We start from the raw sequence: 24254 nt of genomic DNA, 5'->3' as shown, positions 1-24254 counted from the left end.
TTCTTGTTCCCAGGCTTTATGCGGTGAGAGATTTTAAACGTAGTTTATTTGATCTAGTGTTTAGTCTCTTTTCCAGCCACTGAATTCTTTATCTTTAATTATGTTTTTCTGTTGCATTGTAACTCTTTTCGCAATTACTACCTTTTAATGAAGGATAGGATTGCGTGTTTCAGGTAGAAATCAGTTAAAGTTTCGATTTCAGTGAAATAAGTGCAAACAGAAAATCAGAAGTGATAAAGTGATATGCGCAAAGTGTTACAGTGTTGCGTTCGAGGGTTCGTCTGTTCGTGCCAGTTGTTCACCTAGTCCGGGACCTCTTACAAGCTCCCAAGCCCAGGGGAGAAGTAATGTCGAACGACTTATGGGTTCCACAGGCCTTGATCGACGAACAGACGTTTCCCTCGGTGGTTTCGGGTGTATCTACACACGTTGCCGACGTGATCGCCCCACCCACACAAAGACGAGAGAGCCCATTTATTCCTCGTCTGCGGAAGAGGTTTCTCGCAGAAACCATGGACCAAATCTTGCAGCTTTTTAAGTGCAAGTCGGTCCCTTCCGCGCAAGTCCAACGGCCTAGGTGTAGCCACTGGGTCAGTTCGGACTCGCTGCAGTCATCCGACGACTGCACACCTCCCAAGAGAGGCAAGGTGGTACCGCAACAGGCAGTAACTCCGTCTGTTGCCGCACCAACTGTTTTAGACCCTCAGTCACAACGGACAGTAGCTCCGTTTGTTGCCGTCTTTTTTAGACCCTAGTGGTCCATACTGCAGACTATGCAGTCTCAGCTTGCTTCCTTCATGCAGGAGTATCGTGCTGAGAAGGTTGACACTGCACCTGTTAACCTACAACCTGCCACGGTTGTGCGCTCAGCAGATACTGCGGCTGCCTGCTCCCACACTCCACCTGTGAGAGCTCCACCACCGATGCGCAGTCGACCCTGCCAGACGCATGTTCATGCTGCACCCTCCGTTGACATGCGTGAGCTACCGCATCAGCAGTGGGAAGGTGCTGTCAAGCTGCCGTGTTTTGACGCAATGCGGCATGCTCCGCAACCCACGGCAGTCCCTCCCACGCACCAGCACTCCGCTTTTGTTGTTGCCAGCTCCCACACTCCGACTGCGGAGAAGGGTGACGATGCACCCGCTGGCCTACAGCCTGCCACGGTTGTGCGCCCAGCATGGCTGCCTGCTCCCACACTCTTGTTGTGAGAGCTCCTCCACCCATGCGCAGTCGACCCTGCCAGACTCATGCTGACTCCCACAGACACACGGAGCACTCCGTTGCCGTGCGTGAGCTACCCAAGCTGCCGTGTTTTGACACGGTGTGTCAGCCTCCGCAACACACTGTGGTTACCGCCACTCGCCCGCAGCAGACTAGTCAGTCAGGAGTTGAGGCTTCCCCACACAGCTTTGGTTGTTGCCAACTCACAGACTGTCAAGCATGACGTTGCCTTCTGGTCTGCTACTAATGCACCAGTGCTGTATGTCCTCACGCACCTGTTGTGGTTGACAGTCCAGTTTTTGACAGTTCACAGACTGTCAAGCAGTTACATAACGTTGCCTTCTGGTCTGCTGCTTATGCACCAGTGAAACCCTCACTGAGATAACCTAGCTTTTCTCGGACATGGTTCCTGTAGATGAGAAAGTGCTGTTCTCCCTCCTTCTTATATTCCCTTGAGGACTCTGTCATTTGGAGAGGAGCCTTAAGCTGCTTAGCCTCCTATGGACTTTAATTAAAGCATAACATGCTTCCAGGGATGGTAAATGGTTCCGCTTCAGTCGCTAACCCCGTCTGTTGCCACACCTGCTCCCATAGACCTTGGGCTTTGTTGCAAGACATGCAGTCCAAGCTTAGTCCTTGATAGAGGATTTTTTACGGAGAAGAACCTTCCTACCGGTTGGTTGTACGCCCGGTTGACGCTGAGGTATCCTACTCACGTCCGCCAGTTGAGATGGTTCCTCCACCGGTGCGACCCAGTGTGGGTTGCCAGTCGCACGTTGACACAACCAGCAGAGGTGACTTGTTGTGACGCAGTGCGGCAACCTCAGCAACCCGATAAAGGGTTGTCTGCACAACCCAGACAGTCTAGACAGTTTCGGGTTGTCGCTGTACTTCCTCGCGTCCCCATGGTTGACAGTTCACAGACTGTGCAGCAGTACCATGATCTTGTGTCCGGCTCCGTCACGCATCCACCAGTGCGACCGGATTCAGCGAGTCAGAAGTTGCCCACTCCGTTGCCGTTTCCTCATCAGTTTCGGATGAGGAACCCTCTGATGAGGACATGGCTGAACAAGACGATCAACCCCCAGCCCTGCTATCCATCCAGAAGATGCTGAAGAAGGAACACGGCCCTGTCAGGCTGTGGATGAGTCTGGTTAGGACACTGTCATCCGTGGTTCAATTGGTGTCACTTGGAAGACTACACCTCCGTCCTCTTCGGTATCATCTAGCTCTTCACTGGAAAAGGACAAGACGCTAGAAGCGGTCTCGATCCCGGTTTCCGGAAGATAAGTCTGGTCTGACTTGATGAAAGGACTTTATCAACCTTTGAAAGGGTCTTCCCCTGACTGTTCAGACTCCCAACCACGTTCTCTTCTCAGACGCATCGGACGTAGGCTGGGGTGCGACCTTAGGCGGTAGGGAATGCTCGGGATTATGGAACTCGAGTCAAAGGACAATGCATTTCAACTGCAAGAAGCTTCTGGCAGTACGTCTGACCTGGAAAAGCTTCAGGTCTCTCCTTCAAGGCAAAGTAGTGGAGGTGAACACGGTCAACTCCCTGCTTTGATGTACATCTCCTAGCAAGGAGGGACCTACTCTCTGACATGGTACGAGTTCGCAAGTGACCTCCTCTCCTGTTCAACAGGTCTAGACTTTTCACTAGTAACGAGTTTCATCCAAGGCAACTTGAATGTCTTAGCAGATTGTCTCAGTAGGAAGGGACAATAATTCCAACAGAATGGACCCTCCACAAGGATGTATGCAAGAGACTTTGGGTCACCTGGGGCCAGCCAACCATAGATCTCTTCGCAACCTCGATGTCCAAGAGGCTCTCAATACTTTGCTCACCTATCCCGGAACCAGCAGTAGTTCTTTTAGATGCCTTTCTACTAGATTGGTCTCATCTAGATCTATATGCATTCCCTCCGTTCTAGATTGTCAACAAGGTACTGCAGAAGTTCGCCTCTCACGAAGGGACAAAGTTGACACTAGTTGCTTCCGTCTGGCCCGCGAGAGAATAACTTACCGAGGTACTTCGATGGCTAGTAGACGTTCCCAGATCTCTTCCCCTAAGGGTGGACCTGCTACGTCTGCCACGCGTAAGAAGGTACTCCAAGGCCTCCACGCTCTTCGTCTCACTGCCTTCAGAGTATCAAAAGACTCGAGAACTAGAGGTTTTTCGAAGGAGGCAACCAGAGCGATTGCTAGAGCAAGGAGAACATCCACCCTTAGAGTCTACCAATCGAAGTAGGAAATCTTCCGAAACTGGTGCAAGTCAGTATCCGTATCCTCGACCAGTACCTCTGTAACTCAAATAGCTGACTTCCTCTTATATCTGAGGAAAGAGCGATCTCTTTCAGCTCCCACTATCAAGGGTTACAGAAGCATGTTGGCATCAGTCTTCCGTCACAGAGGCTTAGATCTTTCCAACAATAAAGATCTACAGGACCTCCTTAAGTCTTTTGAGACCACGAAGGAGCGTCATTTGGTTACACCTGGTTGGAATTTAGACGTGGTTCTAAGATTCCTTATGTCAGACAGGTTCGAACCACTTCAATCAGCCTCCCTGAAAGATCTCACCTTTAAGACTCTTTTCCTGATATGCTTAACCACAGCTAAAAGAGTCAGTGAGATTCATGCCTTCAGCAAGAACATCGGATTCTCATCCGAAACGGCTACATGTTCTACATCTTGGTTTTCTAGCCAAACACGAGCTGCCTTCTCGGCCTTGACCAATATCGTTCGATATTCCAAACTTATCGTATGGTTGGAAATGAACTTGAAAGAGTATTATGTCCTGTAAGAGCTCTTAAGTTCTATTTTAAAACCTTTACGAGGCCCGTCTGAAGCTTTATGGTGTTCAGTTAAGAATCCATCTTTGCCTATGTCAGAGAATTCTTTATCCTATTTTTATCAGACTGTTAATACGAGAAGCTCATTCCCTTCTGAATGAGGAAGACCAAGCTTGGCTGAAGGTAAGGACACACGAAGTTAGAGCTGTCACAACTTCCGTGGCCTTTAAACAAAATAGATCTCTGCAAAATATATTCGACGCAACCTATTTGAAAAGCAAATCAGTGTTCGCGTCTTTTATCTTAAGAATGTCCAGTCTCTTTACGAGAACTGCTACACTCTGGGACCATTCGTAGCAACGAGTGCAGTAGTGGTGGGGGCTCCACCACTACAATTCCCTAATTCCAGAACCTTTTTAATCTTTCTCTTGAAATATTTTGGGTTGTCCGGAAGGCTAAGAAGCCTTTCGCATCCTACTTGATTTGGCGGGTGGTCAAAATCTTTTCTTGAGAAGCGCCTAGATTAGAGGTTTTGATGAGGACCTTTAGTATGGGTTGCAACCCTTCATACTTCAGCTCCTAGGAGTCGCTCAGCATCCTTCGAGGATCGCGAGGCTCAGTAAGGAAGACGTACTTAAAAAGGCAGAGTAATTGTTCAAGTCGTCTTCCTTACCAGGTACTTATTTATTTTATGCTTGTTATTTTGAATAACTGCTAAAATGAAATACGGAATACTTAGCTCATAATGTCAACTTGTAATGCTGGTCTCTACCCACCCCCCTGGGTGTGAATCAGCTATATGATCATCGGGTAAGTTTGATATTGAAAAATGTTATTTTCCTTAGTAAAATAAATTTTTGAATATACTTACCCGATGATCATAAATTAAAGGACCCACCCTTCCTCCCCAATAGAGAACCAGTGGGACAGAGGAGAAAATTGGTTCTTTGTTGACATCGAGTACTTGAGTACCTACTTGACAGATGGCGCTGTTGATGTACACCCCCACCTGTATAGCGATCGCTGGCGTATTCCGCCCGTAGATTTTTTCTGTCGGGCAGCAGGGATGCAGCTATATGATCATCGGGTAAGTATATTCAAAAATTTATTTTACTAAGGAAAATAACATTTTTTTTTAATTTGTTGTTTCTCATTGTGCTCCAAGTCATATTTTTTTGTGCTCCCCTTAGTCTTAATTTAACAAGTAAAGTACTAATTTTACCCCTTTTATTTTAGGGAAGAAGAGGAAAAAGCCGTCTGTTCCATTTGTAAACCTACCTGTATTTCAAGATCCAACTCTTGATCTTGTTGCTGAAGAAGCAGATCTTTGTTTGATTGAACGGATTGTGGAGATGAGAAAAGCTCAGCATGTTAATGAATTTTTAGAAAAAGTACCATCACTCAACATTGACAGGTATATATAGTTAGGTGAAAATTGAAACTAACCTTTAAACTTTTTAAGAGGTATCCATCTTATTGAGAGAATGCATTTATGTAGACATTAGGCTTCAGCATGGCATATCATTTCCGTGCTGAAGCCTTGTGATAGGCAAGAGGGCTCTCAATCTGGGTAATGATTTTGTTTTTGTTTTCCTCATTTTGACTAAATTTCTCTCATCCTATTTTTATTACAGTACTTATTATTGCTTCATCCGCAACTGCCTACAACTTTCTTGTCAAAACTCTCTTACCAATTCCACTGTCTAGATTTTTTGGAGGGGACACCATATCCATGATTGGAGTTTTCTTTTAAAGCAATTGTGGGAGTTGTGGTGGTCTTGCCAACTACCTAATAATGTTTGGACCATAGGCGTGTCAGTATTCCCATACTGGCATGTGAAACTATTCTCGCGATGAAATTTGCCCTTTTGATTCCAGGGATGGGTCGGTTTCATAGAGATGGGACTCTTGGTATTCCGTCTAGTCTGACTGCCACTGTGATTAAAGTAGGGATGATTGTATTCTTAAAATGCTCTCAGTCCCATCAAGTGGGTTCAGCATACACTTCGAGCCGGGGCGATCATAGTGGTACCATTCCTTTGGGGTATGGTAGGGAATGGACATTTGGGAATCGTCTTTTACAGGTGTTATTGGTGAAGAAATTAATTTTTTTAAAGGCTTATGGAGTCTTCTTTAGGATTTCAGACAGTTTTGCCATTTTCTTTCCCTTTAAACTTTTTAAAGAGATATGAATGTGTTGAGACAGTTTGGCCATGTTGAGAGAATGGTAAATTGCTGTCTGCTAAAGAAAGTGATGAATGCAAGAGTTGATGGGAGAAGTACAAGAGGAAGGCCAAGGTTTGGGTGGATGAATGGAGTGAAGAAAGCTCTGGGTGATAGGAGGATAGATGTAAGAGAGGCAAGAGAGCGTGCTAGAAATAGGAATGAATGGCGAGCGATTGTGACGCAGTTCCGGTAGGACCTGCTGCTTCTTCTGGTCGCCTTAGATGACCGCGGAGGTAGCAGTAGGGGATTCAGCGTTATGAAGCTTCATCTGTGGTGGATAACGGGGGAGGGTGGGCTCTGGCACCCTAGCAGTACCAGCCGAACTCGATTGAGTCCCTTGTCAGGCTGGGAGGAACGTAGAGAGGAAAGGTCCCCTTTTTTTTCATTTGTTTGATGTCGGGTCTTCCCTCCTCTTAAAAAATGAATGAGTATACATAATGTTTCCCATACCCTTGGATTGAATGTTGAACCCCAGACACCGTTAACTACATCTCTGTTTAAATATGGAAAATTCTGTTGGCAACCTGGAAACTAAAAAGGACTGCTCTTGAAATATATTAAAAGTGATGGTAATGGGAAGAAATTGAAAGTAATTCATATATGTGGTTTTCCAATATTTTGTCATTATGAAGCATTATGGATGACTTAGAACTTATGGTAAGATTACTGAAATAAAGATTTAATTTCAAAGAAGAGGATGGAAAAGGGGATGCAAGGGTGTCGACTTTCTCGTCCTCCCCCGGACTTGATGCTCTTTTCAGATGCATCAAAAGAAGGTTGGGGGCCCCACATGCTGCACCACACAACCTCAGACATATGGTCAGGGTCCTAAGGGAACCAGCACATAAATCTCCTAGATATGATGTCAGCCTTCTTGGCTCTTCAACAGTTCCTGGTAGGTCACCCCGTGGTGCTGATGAGCAACAACAACACGATAGTGGCTTATATCAACAAACAAAACAGTACCTTTTTGCAGCCCCTATCCCATCTGGCAGAAGAGATACTGAGATGGGCAGAAGACAACTTGATGACACTATCAGAGCACGCTTCATTCCAGGCAAAAGGAATATGTTCGCAGACAACCTGAGCAGAGCGACTCAAATAGTATGCTCCAAGTGGTCTTTGAATAATCTAGTAGCCAACAAAGTCCTGACTTTTTGGGATTCCCCGACTGCGGACCTATTCACGACGTCCTTGAATTTCAGGCTCCCACTTTACTGCTCTCGAGTCCTGGATCCCCAGGCTCTCTGGCAAGATGCCTTCCAACAATGGTGGGACAACATCTACATTTACACCTTTTCCCCGTTATGTCTGATAGGAGTACTCAACAAGACGAGAATAACCGTCAATCTTTCAATGACTATAGCTCTGCTATGGCATCACGCAGAATGGTTCCCGGGCCTTCTGCAGCTCCTAACAGAGCTCCCAAGAGAACATCTACTCAAACAGCTACATGCGAACATCTTCCACAATGCCGTAGCTTTGCTACGACATCACGCCTGGAGACTATTCAGCATCTCCGCACTCATAGAGGATTTTTGTAACAAGTTGCGAAGCGAATGGCTGGACACCTGCGATGATCATCTGCATCAGTTTTCCAGGCTAAGTGGACTGTCTTCTGTGGTTGGTGTCGTGGAAGGGGTATCTCTCTCCTCGATCCAACTATCCCAGCAATAGGGTTGCTGTTGCCTGATTGGTAATGTCTCTGACTGGTGATGCCCAGACGGGGGTTTGAGTCCCGCTCAGACTCGTTAGTTCCTTTAGTGTCTGCAACCTTACCATCCTTGTGAGCTAAGGATGAGGGGTTTGGGAGAGCCTATACTGTAGGTCTATCTGCTAAGTCATCAGCAGCCATTACCTGGCCCTCCTTGGTCCTAGCTTTGGTGGAGAGGAGGCTTGTGCGCTGATCTTATGATATATGGTCTGTTTCTAGAGCAATGTCCTGCTTGCTATGGCACAGTCCCTTGCCTCTGCCATTCATGAGCGCCCTTTAAACCTACAGGAAGAAATGTTCCTCTCAGTTTCGGGTGTAAAAGGTTACTGCTCAGCCTTGAGTCTCACCTTTAAGCTGAAAGGAGTAAATATTTCCTCTTTGCTGGAACTTTCTCTCATCATATGAAGTTATGAATTTACCTGTCCCCATTCGGAGGTTTGGGATTTTCATTCCATGAAGGGTCCTTCATTCGAAACATTACACCAGGCAACAGATCGCCACCTCATGTTGAAGACGGTGTTCCTACTCGCTTTGGCTTCGGACAAAAGACTTAGTGAACTTCATGGTCAAGGGGATGGGGAGAGGTAACCCTCAGCTTCGTTCCTGAGTTTATTGCTAAGGCTCAAAATCCCGAGGGGTAGCGGATCCTAGATTCTATTCCTTACGGATAGTGTGTCTCCATTCTGTAACTAATGACCCAGATCAATTGTTACTATGCCCAGTAAGGAGTTTGAGGTACTACCTCAAAAGGACATCTTTAATTCGGCCTGGATGCCAGCATTCTTCATCAGCACGGGGCTCAAGAGGAGGATTGGGAAGAACGCCCTCTCTGCTTGAATTTGTAAAGTCATTGACCTGGCACAGAATCCTGATCCTCCTCCTCCTCCGACATGTCGACCAAGAGCTCATGACGTCGAGCATTGCAATGACCCTGGCGTTCAAATGAAACTACCTAGTGACACAGGTACTACAAACTGGTGTGTGGAAGCGTCAGACGACCTTCACTGCTCACTACTTGCAAGACATAACTTACAGGAACATGGAAACGTTTTCCATTTGTACTGTCGTGGCTGCACAACAACTGGTTTAATACCTACTACTTGATGGACAAGTAGCAGAGGGATGAGTGCAAAGGATACCTGGGATTACTCGGAAGGAATTATTAAGAATGACTCGCTCTTTTTCTTCATCTTCCCCTCTCTTGGGGATTCAGCATCCAGTATTCTCTGCAAAGCTGACCTCAACTGCGCAGGTAAACTGTTGTTCCCTTGTTTAACCTGGTATTGTTCCAATACTTGTTGTATCCCCATACCCTAATGAAGGGGTTATTGGGATGTCTTGGTAACTTCTGAAGATTTCTGTGACTTGCAAGTACTCTTACCTATATAGTCACATTTTTAGAATCATGAGCACACAGCTTGTTTTAAGAAATCTTTCTTTTGAAAGAGTTTGAAGGGCAGTACAATGACATATCATGTTGGCGATTCCAGATAAATTGATTGAAATCAATTGCTTAAAAACAAAATGCTCGAAATCAATTGCTCGAAAAATTACTTCTCGAACTATCAATTCCTCGAAAGACAGATTGCTTGAATGGTGATATTCATTCATTAAACTACTCAAAATCTGATTCATATTCTATAAACACCAGTGCTGAATAAGTTCATCCTAGCCATTAATTACTTTTTTTCAATATTTAACTTAGCCGGTGATTATAATAGCTGCAACTCTGTTGCTTGACAGAAAACTCTAAGGTAAAACTCGCCAGCGATCGCTACACAGGTTGCGGGTGTGCCCAACAGCGCCATCTGTCGTCCAGATACCCAGTACTCAATGTAAACAAAGACTCAATTTTCTCTCTGTCGTGCTACCGACAAGACGTACTTTTTCGCTGTTGCTAAACTGGATTTGTTTTCACAACTAATTGGTGAAGTACATTATTCTAGTTTTGAGCTTTCGCTGTGCAGGCTTTCTCTTCACAAATCCTTGAACTCTTTTTGATTACGGATTCTTTGTTGATGACTTTTTGATAGTTTTTGAATTCCCCTTTGACCAATTCAAAATGGCTGACCCTTCACAAGTCCCAAAATTTAGGAAGTGCAATGCTAGGGACTGTTCAAGGCGTCTTCCGAAGGCCTCTATCGACCCTCACACTGTTTGTTCCAATTGTCGGGATAGAACCTGTCAATTGGAAGATCGATGTGAGGAGTGCGTTGGGCTTTCGGAATTCGATTTTATCGAATTCCAAAAGTATACACGTAGGCTAGAGAGAGATAGAGTTAGGAGAAGTTCCTCTCGTTCTATTGACATTTCCTCTCCTCATGCCCCACAACCTATTCCTTCCCCTGTAGTGGTTGCTCCTAATCCCCCTTCTGGCACTCAGGAACCTTCGATGGCTGATATGATGCGTGCCATCCAAGCTCTGGGTGAGAGAGTTGAGTCCCTGGCTAGTGACCGTAATCAGCTCATGGCGGATGTGAAGGAGCTGAAGTGTAAAAGTGCAGTGGGAAGTGTTAAAGTGAGTGATAGTGTTGTGGATAGTGTTGCGCTTGAGGGTTCGTCTGTTCATGCCTGTCGTCCTCCTAGTCCGGGACCTCTTGCAAGCTCCCAAGTCCAGAGGAGAAGCAATGTCGTACGACAAATGGGTTCGAGAGGCTTTAATCAGCGAACAGACGTTCCCTCCGTGGTATCGGGCGTATCTACCCAAGATCGCCCCTGCCTAACAAAGACGAGAGAGCCCATTTATACCTCGTCTTCGGAAGGGGTTTCTCGCAAGAAACCATGGACCAAGGTCTCACGACCGTTAAAGCGCAAGTCGGTCCCTTCCGCACAAGTCCAACGGCCCAGCTGTAGCCACTGGGTCAGTTCGGACTCGCTGCAGTCATCCGATGACTGCTCACCTCCTAAGAGAGGCAAAGCGGTACCGCTTCAGACAATTACACCGTCTGTCGCCGCACCCGCTCCTGTAGACCCTAAGTGGTCTTTACTGCAAGACATGCAGTCTCAACTAACGTCGCTTATGCAGGACTTTCGTGCGGAGAAGGTTGCTGCCGCACCAGCTAGTGCAGCTACTTGCCTACAACCACCCACACGATCGGTTGTGCGTCCTGGGGACGCTGAGGTAACCTTCTCACGCACTCCAGTTGAGAGAGTTCCGCCACCCATGCGTTCCAGTGTAATCTGCCAGCCGCATGTTGACGTTCAGCGACGCACGGAGGTATCCGTTGACGTTCGTGAGGTTCAACAACCGTCAGAGTTGTTTTGTTTTGACGCGGTGCGTCAACCTCCGCAACCCAGTGTGGTTGCCACTGCTCACCCACATCAGTCTAGACAGTCTGGAGTAGACGCTGTGCGTCCCCGCGCTGCTATGGTTGTTGCCAGCTCACAGACTGGGCAGCAGTTCCATGACGTTGCGTCCGGCTCAGTCACGCATGCACCCGTGCGACCGGACTCAGCCAACCAGCCGTCTCCCACTCCGTTGCCGTTCCCTCATCAGTTATCGGATGAGGGACTTTCTGATGATGATGGTGCTGCTCACGTAGATGAACCGCATTCAGAACTGGACGAGCCTAAGTCTACGCAACCCTCTTTGGACTTTAGGAAAGTTTTGGCCCTGTTCAAAGAGATGTTTCCGGACCAGTTTGTGTCTGTGGCTCCGCGTTCTCCTCCGTCAGAGTTTGTGTTAGGCATGCCGTCAACCACTCCTGCCTTTACTAGACTCGTCCTCGCACGCTCGTCCAAGAGAGCTTTGCGGGTGATAGGAGAATGGCTGCAGTCCAAAAAGAGTCTAGGGAAGACAGCTTTTACGTTTCCCCCTGCTAGACTCTCTTCTAGATCGAGCGTCTGGTATGCCACGGGAGAAGTTCTCGGCTTGGGAGTTCCTGCCTCTGCCCAGGGCGACTTCTCAAGTCTTGTAGACTCTCCCCGCCGCCTAGCCATGAGACGCTCAAAGATATGTTGGTCATCTTCGGACCTGGACCACCTTTTGAAAGGTATATTTAGAGCCTTCGAGGTTTTTAACTTCTTAGACTGGTGTCTAGGAGCTCTAAGCAGAAAGATCTCTCCGATGGAGAAGGAGACTTCCTTGCTCATTATGTCCTGCATGGACAAGGCCGTACGTGATGGGTCTAATGAGCTTGCTGCATCTTTTGTGTCCGGAGTCCTTAAGAAGCGTGAAAACCTATGTTCATTCCTTTCAGCTGGAGTTACACCATGCCAGAGATCCGAACTTCTGTTTGCTCCTCTTTCTAAGTGCCTTTTTCCAGAGGACCTGATTAAGGAAATTGCCGCTTCTTTGATACAGAAGGATACTCACGATCTTGTTGCGTCCTCTGCTCGCAAAGCCACCCCTTTGCCTACCTTGTCAGCTAGACCAAGGATGGACACTCCAGCGTCCCGTTTTATTCCGCCCTTTCGTGGCAGAGCCTCCAGCAGAGGAGGTGCTCGTGCCGAAGGGAGACGTGGAAAGAAGAAAGGAACCAAGTCCTTTAAGGGCAGAGTCTGACTGCCAGCTTCTTCAGACAGCAGTGGGAGCCAGACTCAAGAACTTCTGGCAGACCTGGGAAAAGAGAGGCGCAGATGCACAATCTGTGAAGTTGCTCAGAGAGGGGTACAAGATCCCGTTTGTACGAAAACCCCCTCTAGCAACGTCTCCCATCGATCTCTCTCCCAGGTACAGAGAGGAAGACAAGAGACAAGCATTGAAACAGGAAGTGTCTCTCTTACTAGAGAAGGGAGCGGTAGTCAAAGTCCTGGACCATCAATCCCCGGGATTCTACAACCGTCTCTTCTTGGTGTCAAAGAAGACAGGAGGGTGGAGGCCGGTGCTAGACGTCAGTGCGCTGAATGTCTTTGTCACAAAGCAGATGTTCTCCATGGAGACCACAAAGTCGGTTCTAGCAGCGGTCAGAAGGGAAGACTGGATGGTCTCTTTAGACCTAAGAGACGCCTACTTCCACGTCCCCATCCACCCGGACTCCCAACCTTTTCTGAGATTCGTTTTCGAAAAGGTTGTCTACCAGTTTCAAGCCCTGTGCTTTGGTCTAAGCACAGCTCCTCTTGTGTTTACGAGGCTGATGAGGAATGTAGCCAAATTCCTTCATTTAGCGGACATCCGAGCCTCCCTCTATTTGGACGACTGGCTTCTCAGAGCTTCTTCCAGTCGTCGCTGTCTGAAGGATCTAAAGTGGACTCTAGATCTGACCAAGGAATTGGGTCTCCTTGTCAATATGGAAAAGTCACAAGTGGTCCCATCCCAAACTATTGTGTATTTAGGGATGGAGATTCACAGTCTAGCTTTTCGGGCTTTTCCGTCGGCCCCCAGAACAAGCCAAGCCCAGTTATGCATCCAGAACATGCTGAAGAAGGAACAATGTTCAGTCAGGAAGTGGATGAGTCTGATAGGGACGCTATCATCCCTGGAACAGTTCGTGTCATTAGGAAGACTACACCTCCGTCCTCTTCAATATCACCTAGCATTTCACTGGAAAAAGGACAAGACGCTAGAAGCGGTCTCGATCCCCATTTCCGAGAAGATGAAGTCTTGCCTGACATGGTGGAAGGACAGTATCAGCCTCAGAGAGGGCCTGCCCCTGGCTGTTCAGACTCCCAACCACGTTCTCTTCTCGGACGCATCGGACGTAGGCTGGGGCGCGGCATTAGACGGTCGGGAATGCTCGGGAATATGGAACTCGAGTCAAAGGACAATGCATATCAACTGCAAGGAGCTACTGGCAGTACACCTGGCCTTGAAAAGCTTCGGGTCTCTCCTTCAAGGCAAAGTGGTGGAGGTGAACTCGGACAACACCACGGCTTTGGCGTACATCTCCAAGCAAGGAGGGACCCACTCACTGACGTTGTACGAGATCGCAAGGGACCTCCTCACCTGGTCAAAAGGTCTAAACATATCGCTAGTAACGAGGTTCATCCAAGGCAACTTGAATGTCATGGCAGATTGTCTCAGTCGGAAGGGACAAATAATTCCAACAGAATGGACCCTCCACAAGGATTTATGCAAGAGACTTTGGGCCACCTGGGGCCAGCCGACCATAGATCTCTTCGCAACCTCGATGACCAAGAGGCTCCCAATATATTGCTCACCAATCCCGGACCCAGCAGCAGTTCATATAGATGCCTTTCTCCTAGATTGGTCACATCTAGATCTATATGCATTCCCTCCGTTCAAGATTGTCAACAAGGTACTGCAGAAGTTCGCCTCTCACGAAGGGACAAGGTTGACGCTAGTTGCTCCCCTCTGGCCCGCGAGAGAATGGTTCACCGAGGTACTTCGATGGCTAGTAGACGTTCCCAGAACTCTTCCTCTAAGGGTGGACCTTCTACGTCAGCCACACGTAAAGAAGGTACACCAAGGCCTCCACGCTCTTCGTCTGACTGCCTTCAGACTATCGAAAGACTCTCGAGAGCTAGAGGCTTTTCGAAGGAGGCAGCCAGAGCGATTGCTAGAGCAAGGAGAACATCCACCCTTAGAGTCTACCAATCGAAGTGGGAAGTCTTCCGAAACTGGTGCAAGTCAGTATCTGTATCCTCGACCAGTACCTCTGTAACTCAAATAGCTGACTTCCTCTTATACCTGAGGAAAGAACGATCTCTTTCAGCTCCCACTATCAAGGGTTACAGAAGCATGTTGGCATCAGTCTTCCGTCACAGAGGCTTAGATCTTTCTAACAATAAAGATCTACAGGACCTCCTTAAGTCTTTTGAGACCACGAAGGAGCGTCGTTTGGTTACACCTGGTTGGAATTTAGACGTGGTACTAAGATTCCTCATGTCAGACAGGTTTGAGCCGCTACAATCAGCCTCCCTGAAAGATCTCACCTTAAAAACTCCTTTCCTGGTATGCTTAGCCACAGCTAAAAGAGTCAGTGAGATTCATGCCTTCAGCAAGAACATCGGATTTTCATCTGAAACGGCTACATGTTCTCTACAACTTGGTTTTCTAGCCAAAAACGAGCTGCCTTCTCGACCTTGGCCGAAATCGTTCGATATTCCAAGCTTATCGAATATGGTTGGAAATGAACTAGAAAGAGTCTTATGCCCTGTGAGAGCTCTTAAGTTCTATTTAAAACGAACTAAACCTTTACGAGGCCTGTCTGAAGCTTTATGGTGTTCAGTTAAGAAACCATCTTTGCCTATGTCAAAGAATGCTTTATCCTATTTTATCAGACTGTTAATACGAGAAGCTCATTCCCATCTGAGTGAGGAAGACCAAGCTTTGCTGAAGGTAAGGACACACGAAGTTAGAGCTGTCGCAACTTCCGTGGCCTTTAAACAAAATAGATCTCTGCGAAGTATAATGGACGCAACCTATTGGAGAAGCAAGTCAGTGTTCGCGTCTTTTTATCTTAAGGATGTCCAGTCTCTTTACGAGGACTGCTACACTCTGGGACCATTCGTAGCAGCGAGTGCAGTAGTGGGTGAGGGCTCAACCACTACAATTCCCTAATTCCATAACCTTTTTAATCTTTCTCTTGAAATGTTTTTATTGTTGTTTTTGGGTTGTCCGGAAGGCTAAGAAGCCTTTCGCATCCTGGTTGATTTGGCGGGTGGTCAAAGTCATTTCTTGAGAAGCGCCTAGATTAGGGGTTTTGATGAGGTCCTGTTGTATGGGTTGCAACCCTTGATACTTCAGATCCTAGGGGTCGATCAGCATCCTAAGAGGATCGCGAGGCTCCGTAAGGAAGACGTACTTAAAAAGGCAGAGTAATTGTTCAAGTCGACTTCCTTACCAGGTACCTATTTATTTTGTTTTTGTTATTTTGATAACTTCTAAAATGAAATAAAAACTCTTAGCTCATAATAATGTAAACATATATTGCTGGTCTCTACCCACCCCCCTGGGTGTGAATCAGCTATTATAATCACCGGCTAAGTTAAATATTGAAAAATGTTATTTTGATAATAAAATAAATTTTTGAATATACTTACCCGGTAATTATAAATTAAAGGACCCTCCCTTCCTCCCCAATAGAGACGCAGTGGAACGAGGAGAAAATTGAGTCTTTGTTTACTTTGAGTACTGGGTATCTGGACGACAGATGGCGCTGTTGGGCACACCCGCAACCTGTGTAGCGATCGCTGGCGAGTTTTACCTTAGAGTTTTCTGTCGAGCAACAGAGTTGCAGCTATTATAATCACCGGGTAAGTATATTCAAAAATTTATTTTATTATCAAAATAACATATTTTCTAAACCTTCTTATTTATAGTTCTAGTTTCATTTTCATAATTATTTCTGGAAACTTCGAACTGTCAAAATGGATTCATGTTTTGTAGAACGCGAAATAGGAAAATACCGTGACTGTGAACAAAGATTAAAAAAATATTGTATCTCCCTATGATGACACGGGAAATATTGAAGAATATCTAAGAATTTTTGCTCACAATATTACATATTGATACAATAGTGACTTCTTCTTACAGAGGCCCTTTGTGTCAATAGGCGTAGGAGGAGATGATGATATAGTAGTGAATAAATGTTTTTCCTTTTTTTAATTGTAAAGAAAAATGAATTTTTTGGATTTTAGTAACGAATAAATGTTTTTTGCTTTTTAATTGTTAAGACATAGATTTATGAATTTTATTTGCATGCAATTTGCTTCTTTGTCCAGTTCAATTGTTCGGAAACAAAATGCTCAAAGCCTTTTGCTTTCGAGGAATAATATTTCGAGCAATTAATTTCAAGGCTTTTGTTTTTGAGTAATTTATCGGACACCCATGTTGGTGTCGCCTCGATATTATCTTGAAGAGTCCTGGTTGTCTTATTGAGATTGCTGGGCTCTAGGTTTTATAGTGGTTGCTGGCAATGTGTTATTTTAACCCATTTGATTATAGTTAATGTATAATTTTTTTATTTTTTAAATATTTCAATTTTTTTTGGAAAAATAATCTGAAGTTCTGTATATTAAGGATTTTTTTTACAATTATTCTAGAGTAGTTAAGTCTAGGATTCTAATTATTGCATACTTTATTTTAATTTTATAATTAGAGTCACCAATATGAACATCAGGGAAGTTTCATCGAAATAAGCATAATTTTAATAATAAGATTTATTTCTACAGTTATTTTTACAGTTAGGCAGATATGCGAGAAATATTTAGCGTTTATGGATCTGGAGAAAGCATATGATAGAGTTGATAGGGAAGCAATGTGAAATGTGATGAGGTTATATGGAGTTGGTGGAAGGTTGTTGCAAGCAGTGAAAAGTTTCTACAAACGTAGTAAAGCATGTGTTAGAATAGGAAATGAAGTGAGCGATTGGTTTCTGGTGGGAGTGGGGCTGAGACAGGGATGTGTGATGTCGCCGTGGTTGTTTAACTTGTATGTTGATGAAGTGGTGAGAGAGGTGAATGCTCGAGTGCTTGGACGAGGATTAAAACTGGTAGGCGAGAATGATCATGAATGGGAGGTAAATCAGTTGTTGTTTGCGGATGATACTGTACTGGTAGCAGACACAGAAGAGAAGCTTGACCGACTAGTGACAGAATTTGGAAGGGTGTGTGAGAGAAGGAAGTTGAGAGTTAATGTGGGTAAGAGTAAGGTTATGAGATGTACGAGAAGGGAAGGTGGTGCAAGGTTGAATGTCATGTTGAATGGAGAGTTACTTGAGGAGGTGGATCAGTTTAAGTACTTGGGGTCTGTTGTTGCAGCAAATGGTGGAGTGGAAGCAGATGTACGTCAGAGAGTGAATGAAGGTTGCAAAGTGTTGGGGGCAGTTAAGGGAGTAGTAAAAAATAGAGGGTTGGGCATGAATGTAAAGAGAGTTATATATGAGAAAGTGATTGTACCAACTGTGATGTATGGATCGGAGTTGTGGGGAATGAAAGTGATGGAGAGACAGAAATTGAATGTGTTTGAGATGAAGTGTCTAAGGAGTATGGCTGGTGTATCTCGAGTAGATAGGGTTAGGAACGAAGTGGTGAGGGTGAGAACGGGTGTAAGAAATGAGTTAGCGGCTAGAGTGGATATGAATGTGTTGAGGTGGTTTGGCCATGTTGAGAGAATGGAAAGTGGCTGTCTGCTAAAGAAGGTGATGAATGCAAGAGTTGATGGGAGAAGTACAAGAGGAAGGCCAAGGTTTGGGTGGATGGATGGTGTGAAGAAAGCTCTGGGTGATAGGAGGATAGATGTGAGAGAGGCAAGAGAGCGTGCTAGAAATAGGAATGAATGGCGAGCGATTGTGACGCAGTTCCGGTAGGCCCTGCTGCTTCCTCCGGTGCCTTAGATGACCGCGGAGGTAGCAGCAGTAGGGGACTCAGCAGTATGAAGCTTCATCTGTGGTGGAAAATGTGGGAGGTTGGGCTGTGGCACCCTAGCAGTACCAGCTGAACTCGGCTGAGTTCCTGGTTAGGCTGGAGGAACGTAGAGAGTAGAGGTCCCCTTTTTTGTTTTGTTTCTTGTTGATGTCGGCTACCCCCCAAAATTGGGGGAAGTGCCTTGGTATATGGATGGATTTCTATACTCGCCCGATGTTCACATGCATGTCCACCCTCCTCCCCACTAACTTGTGATGTCAAGAACTTTGGTGATAGTTTGACTTCAAAACTGAAATGCAAAGAGCCCTGGTGCTTTGCTTCTAGCCATTAATCTTTATAGTGTCTCATTACCTACTAGAGTTATGTGTCTATTGAAAGGAAAGAAAAATGTTGATTAACTGAGATTCTGGAGAAGTAATACGAGCATAAGGTGTGTATAGAAATAGATTTGATTATTAAAAATGTGAAGTTATGACTAGAAAACTGAACTTAAAGTTATATGTGCAACACCAGACGGAAATTTGATCAATCAATTGATCAAAGGGAAGCTTCAGGTTGAGCAAAAGCAATTTTGCCAGAATCAGGTACTACATTTCTGAAATACTCTGGGAATTAAGTACTGAATACTGTACCCTTGTGAGTTTATAATATATTTGAATACTGTACTAGGATGTTATGTTTGTCTTACCTATTCCTTGATGAGATTTTTTATCAATATTCTGTATCTGAAAATTTACTTGAAATGCATTGTTTTACAGGACTCATCACACAACCCGTATCTTTCGTCGATTACCAGAGTGTGATTTTCAGGCAATCACCACAGAGACAGGTGAACGTTTCTACCTTAATAGAATAGATGAAGACGAGTTGGATCACCAAATATCAGCCATATCGGCTACCCAAAAGACCTTGTGCCTTTTGAGTGTTCCTTATACTCGTCTAAAGGCTCAGGCAGAAAAGGAGGTGGGTAGATTGCCTTATAAAAGAATATTTCTATAGATTCAAGATTGATTTGGGTTTCAATCTATTGTGTCTTTTATGTGAAACATTTTATGTAGGTGTTTGCTTTGTAATGCTTTTTCTACAGGTTGGATTCTCTCCTCTATCTATAACATTATGTTAAAAGCCATCTTAATCTTAAATTACCTTACATTCTTGTGTTGAATTTTTGCAGTAAAATTGGTTGTATTTTCTTCTATTAGCAGTTGAACCATTTTTGTTTTGATAATTATGTCCGTGAGATTTATATGTTATTCTAAAGAAAGGAATAGATTTGACTCAAAAAGATATAATTTAAGAAAGTCATTTTGTTCCTGAATACAAAAGAAGATATTGTGAGAATTATATGAGACCACAAATGTATTTACCTGAATCTCCATCTTGACTCATTCATTTATAGATCTCTGTTTCAGCAACATCACTGTTTGTATAACTAGTAGTTTTGCAATGGATGTTTGTGGTTTTGTTTTCATATTGTTAGGAATTATTTGGGTTTATCTTCTAAGTTTGCTAAGGCTAGATTTTGTCAAGTCTATAAAGGTAGTTAACTTTTATCTGCCAAAGTAGTCCCTCACATGAAATGCTTTCCTCACTGCAGTTTCACTTGCACCTTGTGAAATTGTTGTCCCGATTGTGAACTCTTTGATGAACAAGTGGGAAAAGATGCAGACAAAGAAGAAGAAGAAGAAGAAGTCAGGATGTCCATCAGATATTTTTTAGTGGAAATGTATAGTGGGTATAGCTTCAGCAACTCTGGTAAACAATACCTTGCCTTAAACCCCTCCCATATGTATAAAAACTGCTTTTCTTTGCTAGTAACAAAATATTACGTAGACGTATACGTGGCTTCTCTTAATGTATGGAAAAACATGCACGCGTATACGTAGCAGTGCTGAATGGGTTAAGAAAACGTGTTAGTACACGTATACCTCATCATAGAATTTATTTTAAACGAACATCTATGTCCATAGATATAAAGTGAGGGAGATAATAATGTATATAAGGACTGAGTATTCTGCTTTGCAAAAGTCTTGCTATGAATATTGATGTCATGAGATTCAGGTCATAAAGGTTGTGGAAGGCATAAAAACTTTTACTGCAAACCATCAGTCAGAATCCAGATTTGGATGACTATCTTTTACTCCCATTTTATCCTTAAGGCTAAGATACAAGGCATTATAGAAAGGTCTCTTATGTGCTTGTTGGTGATTTCAGTACTCGCCGTAGGGAGTGGTTCAATTTAATTTCTCCTACTGGCTGCTATAGTTTAAGAGTTTTAGGCTGCTTTTAAATCAGGATTTGAGCAAATCATTAGTAAGGTTACACACAAGTCTAGTAATTGCTTGGATCTAGTGTACAGTGATTCCCACTGGGTTTTAACAAGCAAGGTTGGTCTTCCGGATAATATCTAATCATACCTTTCGTTTGTTAGTATTTATGACTGAGCAGCCTGTCCTTAATGTAACAAACTCTAGTAGGATATATATATCTTTCTGAGGTTGGATACCTTAATATGGTGGAAGAGTTTGCATGTCACCATTATCAGTAAAGCTGCACTAGTCAGGGCAGCCCATACTAAGTTGGTTTATTGTGAGCAATCAGACCAAAGTCTCCCACCATCACCAATCTGCAATAGCTAGAGTGGTGACGAAAACTGGCCAAAGCCCAGACATGGATAAAACAACCCGGTCTCGGCCTCTCAGTCCCCAGCGGCAGTGGTATATCTGACCAAGATGCTGGGCAGATACATCTCACTGCAGGTGGTGCTAAAATTCTCTGGACTAGAACAGACCACCTTTGGAAACAACATTGCAACTTACCATGTCAAGACCCTGTCTTGGGAAGAAGATCTGGCTGTGTTACTAGAAGACCCAAAATGAATAAATTGGGATATAATAGGATTGAGTGAAATTAGAAGAACTAGGGTATCTTATATATATAGAGTTAAAAGAGGGCCATGTATTTTGCTCCAGAGAACATGAAAGGAAGAAAGAAAATGGAGTGAGTTTTTTATTAATAAAATTTTGCTAGTAACAGAAGAATTTTGTAGTATTAGTGATAGAATTGCAGGTTTGATTTTGAAACTAAATAAGTATAAACCAAAGATCATTCAAATGTATGCACCAACAACATCCCACACAGAAGAAGAAATAGAAACTTTTTATGACTATCTGGAGATATCTTTGAAAAAAACATAGGACTCTATTTACATTTGTTATGGGTGATTTCAATGCTAAAGTAAGTGAAAAGAAGAGAGGAGAATCAGCAGTAGGTAAGTTTAGAGTAGGGCAAGAAGTGACAGAGGAGACATAATTGTAGAATTTGCTGAAAGAAACGATCTTAAAATCATGAACACCTTTTATTTTTTATTAAAAAGGAACACAAAATGAACATGGAGAACCCCAAGTGGAGAAACGAAAAGCGAAATAGATTTTGTTCTCAGTGAGAAAAAGTCAGTTTAGTTAAAGATTTAAGTGTTAAGCAAGTTAAAGGCAAGCGACGATAGAATGTGAGAAGTAGAATTTGTCTGATCTAAGGAAAGAAAGAGAAATTTTGAGAGAGAAAGTACCTTATGGAAGCCCGTTTGTAACGCTGAATCGTCATATCTCATGAATGTTTTAACCCGAGAACCTCCTATAGTTGAAAAGACTTTGTCACTATAAAGATCTGGGTGTTGAGGAACCACTGTCCATGACCTATTTACAATCATACTTTGAATTTTGTTAGGGTTCAACTTCATGCCACATAATTTGCCCCATTCACCAATTTTATCTAGAGCTTTATGAAGAGATTCAACAACCAAATGTTTACATACAGGAGATAGAATTGATACAAAGAGAGTAGCAACATCTGAGTGTGCTACAAGCTTGTTTTCAAGGCCAAACCACATATCACATATACAGTATATTGTAGTATGAAAATTAATGGGCCAAGAGCACTACCCTGAGGAACACCAGGTATTACATTCTTATAGTCTATGATACCCATGAACAACTATTCTTTGCAATCTATTACTTAAAAATTCAATAATGAAATTGAGAAAACACCCACTTACTCCCATCTGTTTAGTTTGAAAACAAGGGCTTCATGATTAACACAGTCAAAGGCATTATTAAATAAAGGCCAATTATACAAATTTCAGGACCACAATGAAGGTTTAATAAATTTATGAATAATTGATCGTGATCACCTATTACAGTACCTCCGAACCTGGTGGTCCAAAGAGATGAACTGGGATGAGGAATTTAGTATGTATTACGCACAAAAAAGAAAACTTAACTGTTAAGCAAAGCTTTTAAAGTTAGCATAGGGTTCTCAGCCCTCTGGATTTCCTCAGAACTAAGGAACTAAATGCAAGCAAAGCAAAATAGTTGTCAGGTGATTTAGCCCAAAAAAAGGAGGAATGCAAGTCAAAAAATCATATACAGAGAACTAAATACAGTCCTGCAGCCACTGTGTTTCACAAACCCAGGAATAATTCGTAATCACATTACGATTTATTTTTTCATATTTAACTACAGACACCAGCATTCATAAGTCTCAATTAACAACTAAATAACTTGGTTTGAATCGCTGCGCGATAAATAGACGTCTGCTTAGTAAATAATCAAATAGAAAACTGAAAGAAAAGGGAACTATGACGCATCAACTACCAGATAGCACGATGTACCTAAATGGGTTGACATTTTGCATTAAGAGAAAACAGAAAATTCTTATTTTGTGGCAGTCTTCGACATTTAAACAGTTTTGCGAGAGAAGAAGTATGAACATCAGGAAAGTTACTTAAAAATAGTATCTAATGTAAAGATTTTAATGTACCATACCATATTATAGTACAGTGTATTGCATTGTTGTAGTGTACTTTATATTTAATCTACAATGAAAGTACAAAGGGTATATATTATTCATAAACACTATAAGTGAAAGAAAATTAATATCCATAGTTTAGGGTATCCTATTATCTTTGGAATTCTTTATCTGTAGAAGGGACTCAAACATTATTCAGTGGATAAGGGGGACCAACTGTAAATATGTAAAAATACATACCAATTTTGGATAATGATAATAATTTTTTCTTTGAAAATTTAGCAAAGTCTTCTGTACTTTATGCAATACTTTATACAGTACTATATTTCTTTTTCAGCAAATTCAACAGGATCAACGTAAGGCAAAAAAGTTGCAAGCTGCTGAGGATTCTGGAATGGAATCTGGCAATGAAGATATGAGAGATGATATCCAAGACTCATTATGGGTAGAAAAATATAAACCAAAGCATTATCTTGACCTACTTAGTGATGAAGTAAGTATTTCTTGTAATTACATGATTCCTTTCTGGTATAAGAATTTAAGTCTTGAACTGAGTTTTGGTCCTGGAGATTAACCAGGTTGTATGAAAAATATTTTTAACCCCTTCACTATGTGCCCTCAGTAGCTATGTACAGTTGAACCTCCCAATAACAGACTAATAGGGGGAAGGGGTGTCTGGTACTACTGATTGTCTGTTGTATTCGCAAGAAGGTTCCTATAGTATAACCTCAAACAAAATTGTACCACTTTTTTTTTCACATTATGATGACATAATTAAGGAATTAAATTAAAGGATACTCACATAAACAAAGTAGTATTCTTGAGGAATGTAAAATAAAACTCGTGAAAACAAAGATTATTTCAGACCCAAACAAAACAAGCCAAAACATACCAAAACAAACTGAATACGGTGGCAGAAAACACTAGTGAGTAACAAGAACTACTATATTCAAGTCAAAAGAAATTCTAAAATAATGTATGCAAGACTATCTTTTTTGCAAATGAATATGTAAATAGATAGGAATATTGTATATTGTATATTCATGTATAAAATGACCTTTAGATTGGACATGTAAAAAACAAAGAAAATTTTTTATTTATCTCATATCTGTAGTATTATAAAAAGATTGTTAAATCATGATGCCATCTGTGTAAGCTATAAGTTAGGTTTTGTTGATATAAAGATGTCATTATAATTTTATTTTACTTTATGTATGCTTAGAAAT

General features: G+C 43.1%; 1 protein-coding gene across 1 annotated transcript in view; it reads left to right on the top strand.

The window, feature by feature from the left end:
- The window catches only part of LOC137615954 (chromosome transmission fidelity protein 18 homolog), a 106334-nt gene that overhangs the window by 37239 nt on the left and 44841 nt on the right, over window positions 1–24254 (top strand). Inside the window, exons 4-6 of the mRNA XM_068345638.1 lie at window positions 5250–5427; window positions 18981–19185; window positions 23366–23521. Coding sequence (XP_068201739.1) covers window positions 5250–5427; window positions 18981–19185; window positions 23366–23521 — 539 coding nt within the window. The remainder of the gene's footprint in view (window positions 1–5249; window positions 5428–18980; window positions 19186–23365; window positions 23522–24254) is intronic.

The sequence above is a fragment of the Palaemon carinicauda genome, chromosome 22 (assembly GCF_036898095.1).
Source record: "Palaemon carinicauda isolate YSFRI2023 chromosome 22, ASM3689809v2, whole genome shotgun sequence".
Classification (NCBI taxonomy): domain Eukaryota; kingdom Metazoa; phylum Arthropoda; class Malacostraca; order Decapoda; family Palaemonidae; genus Palaemon; species Palaemon carinicauda.
Note: the sequence above shows the minus strand (reverse complement) of the source record. Positions and strands in the feature narration are given on the sequence as shown.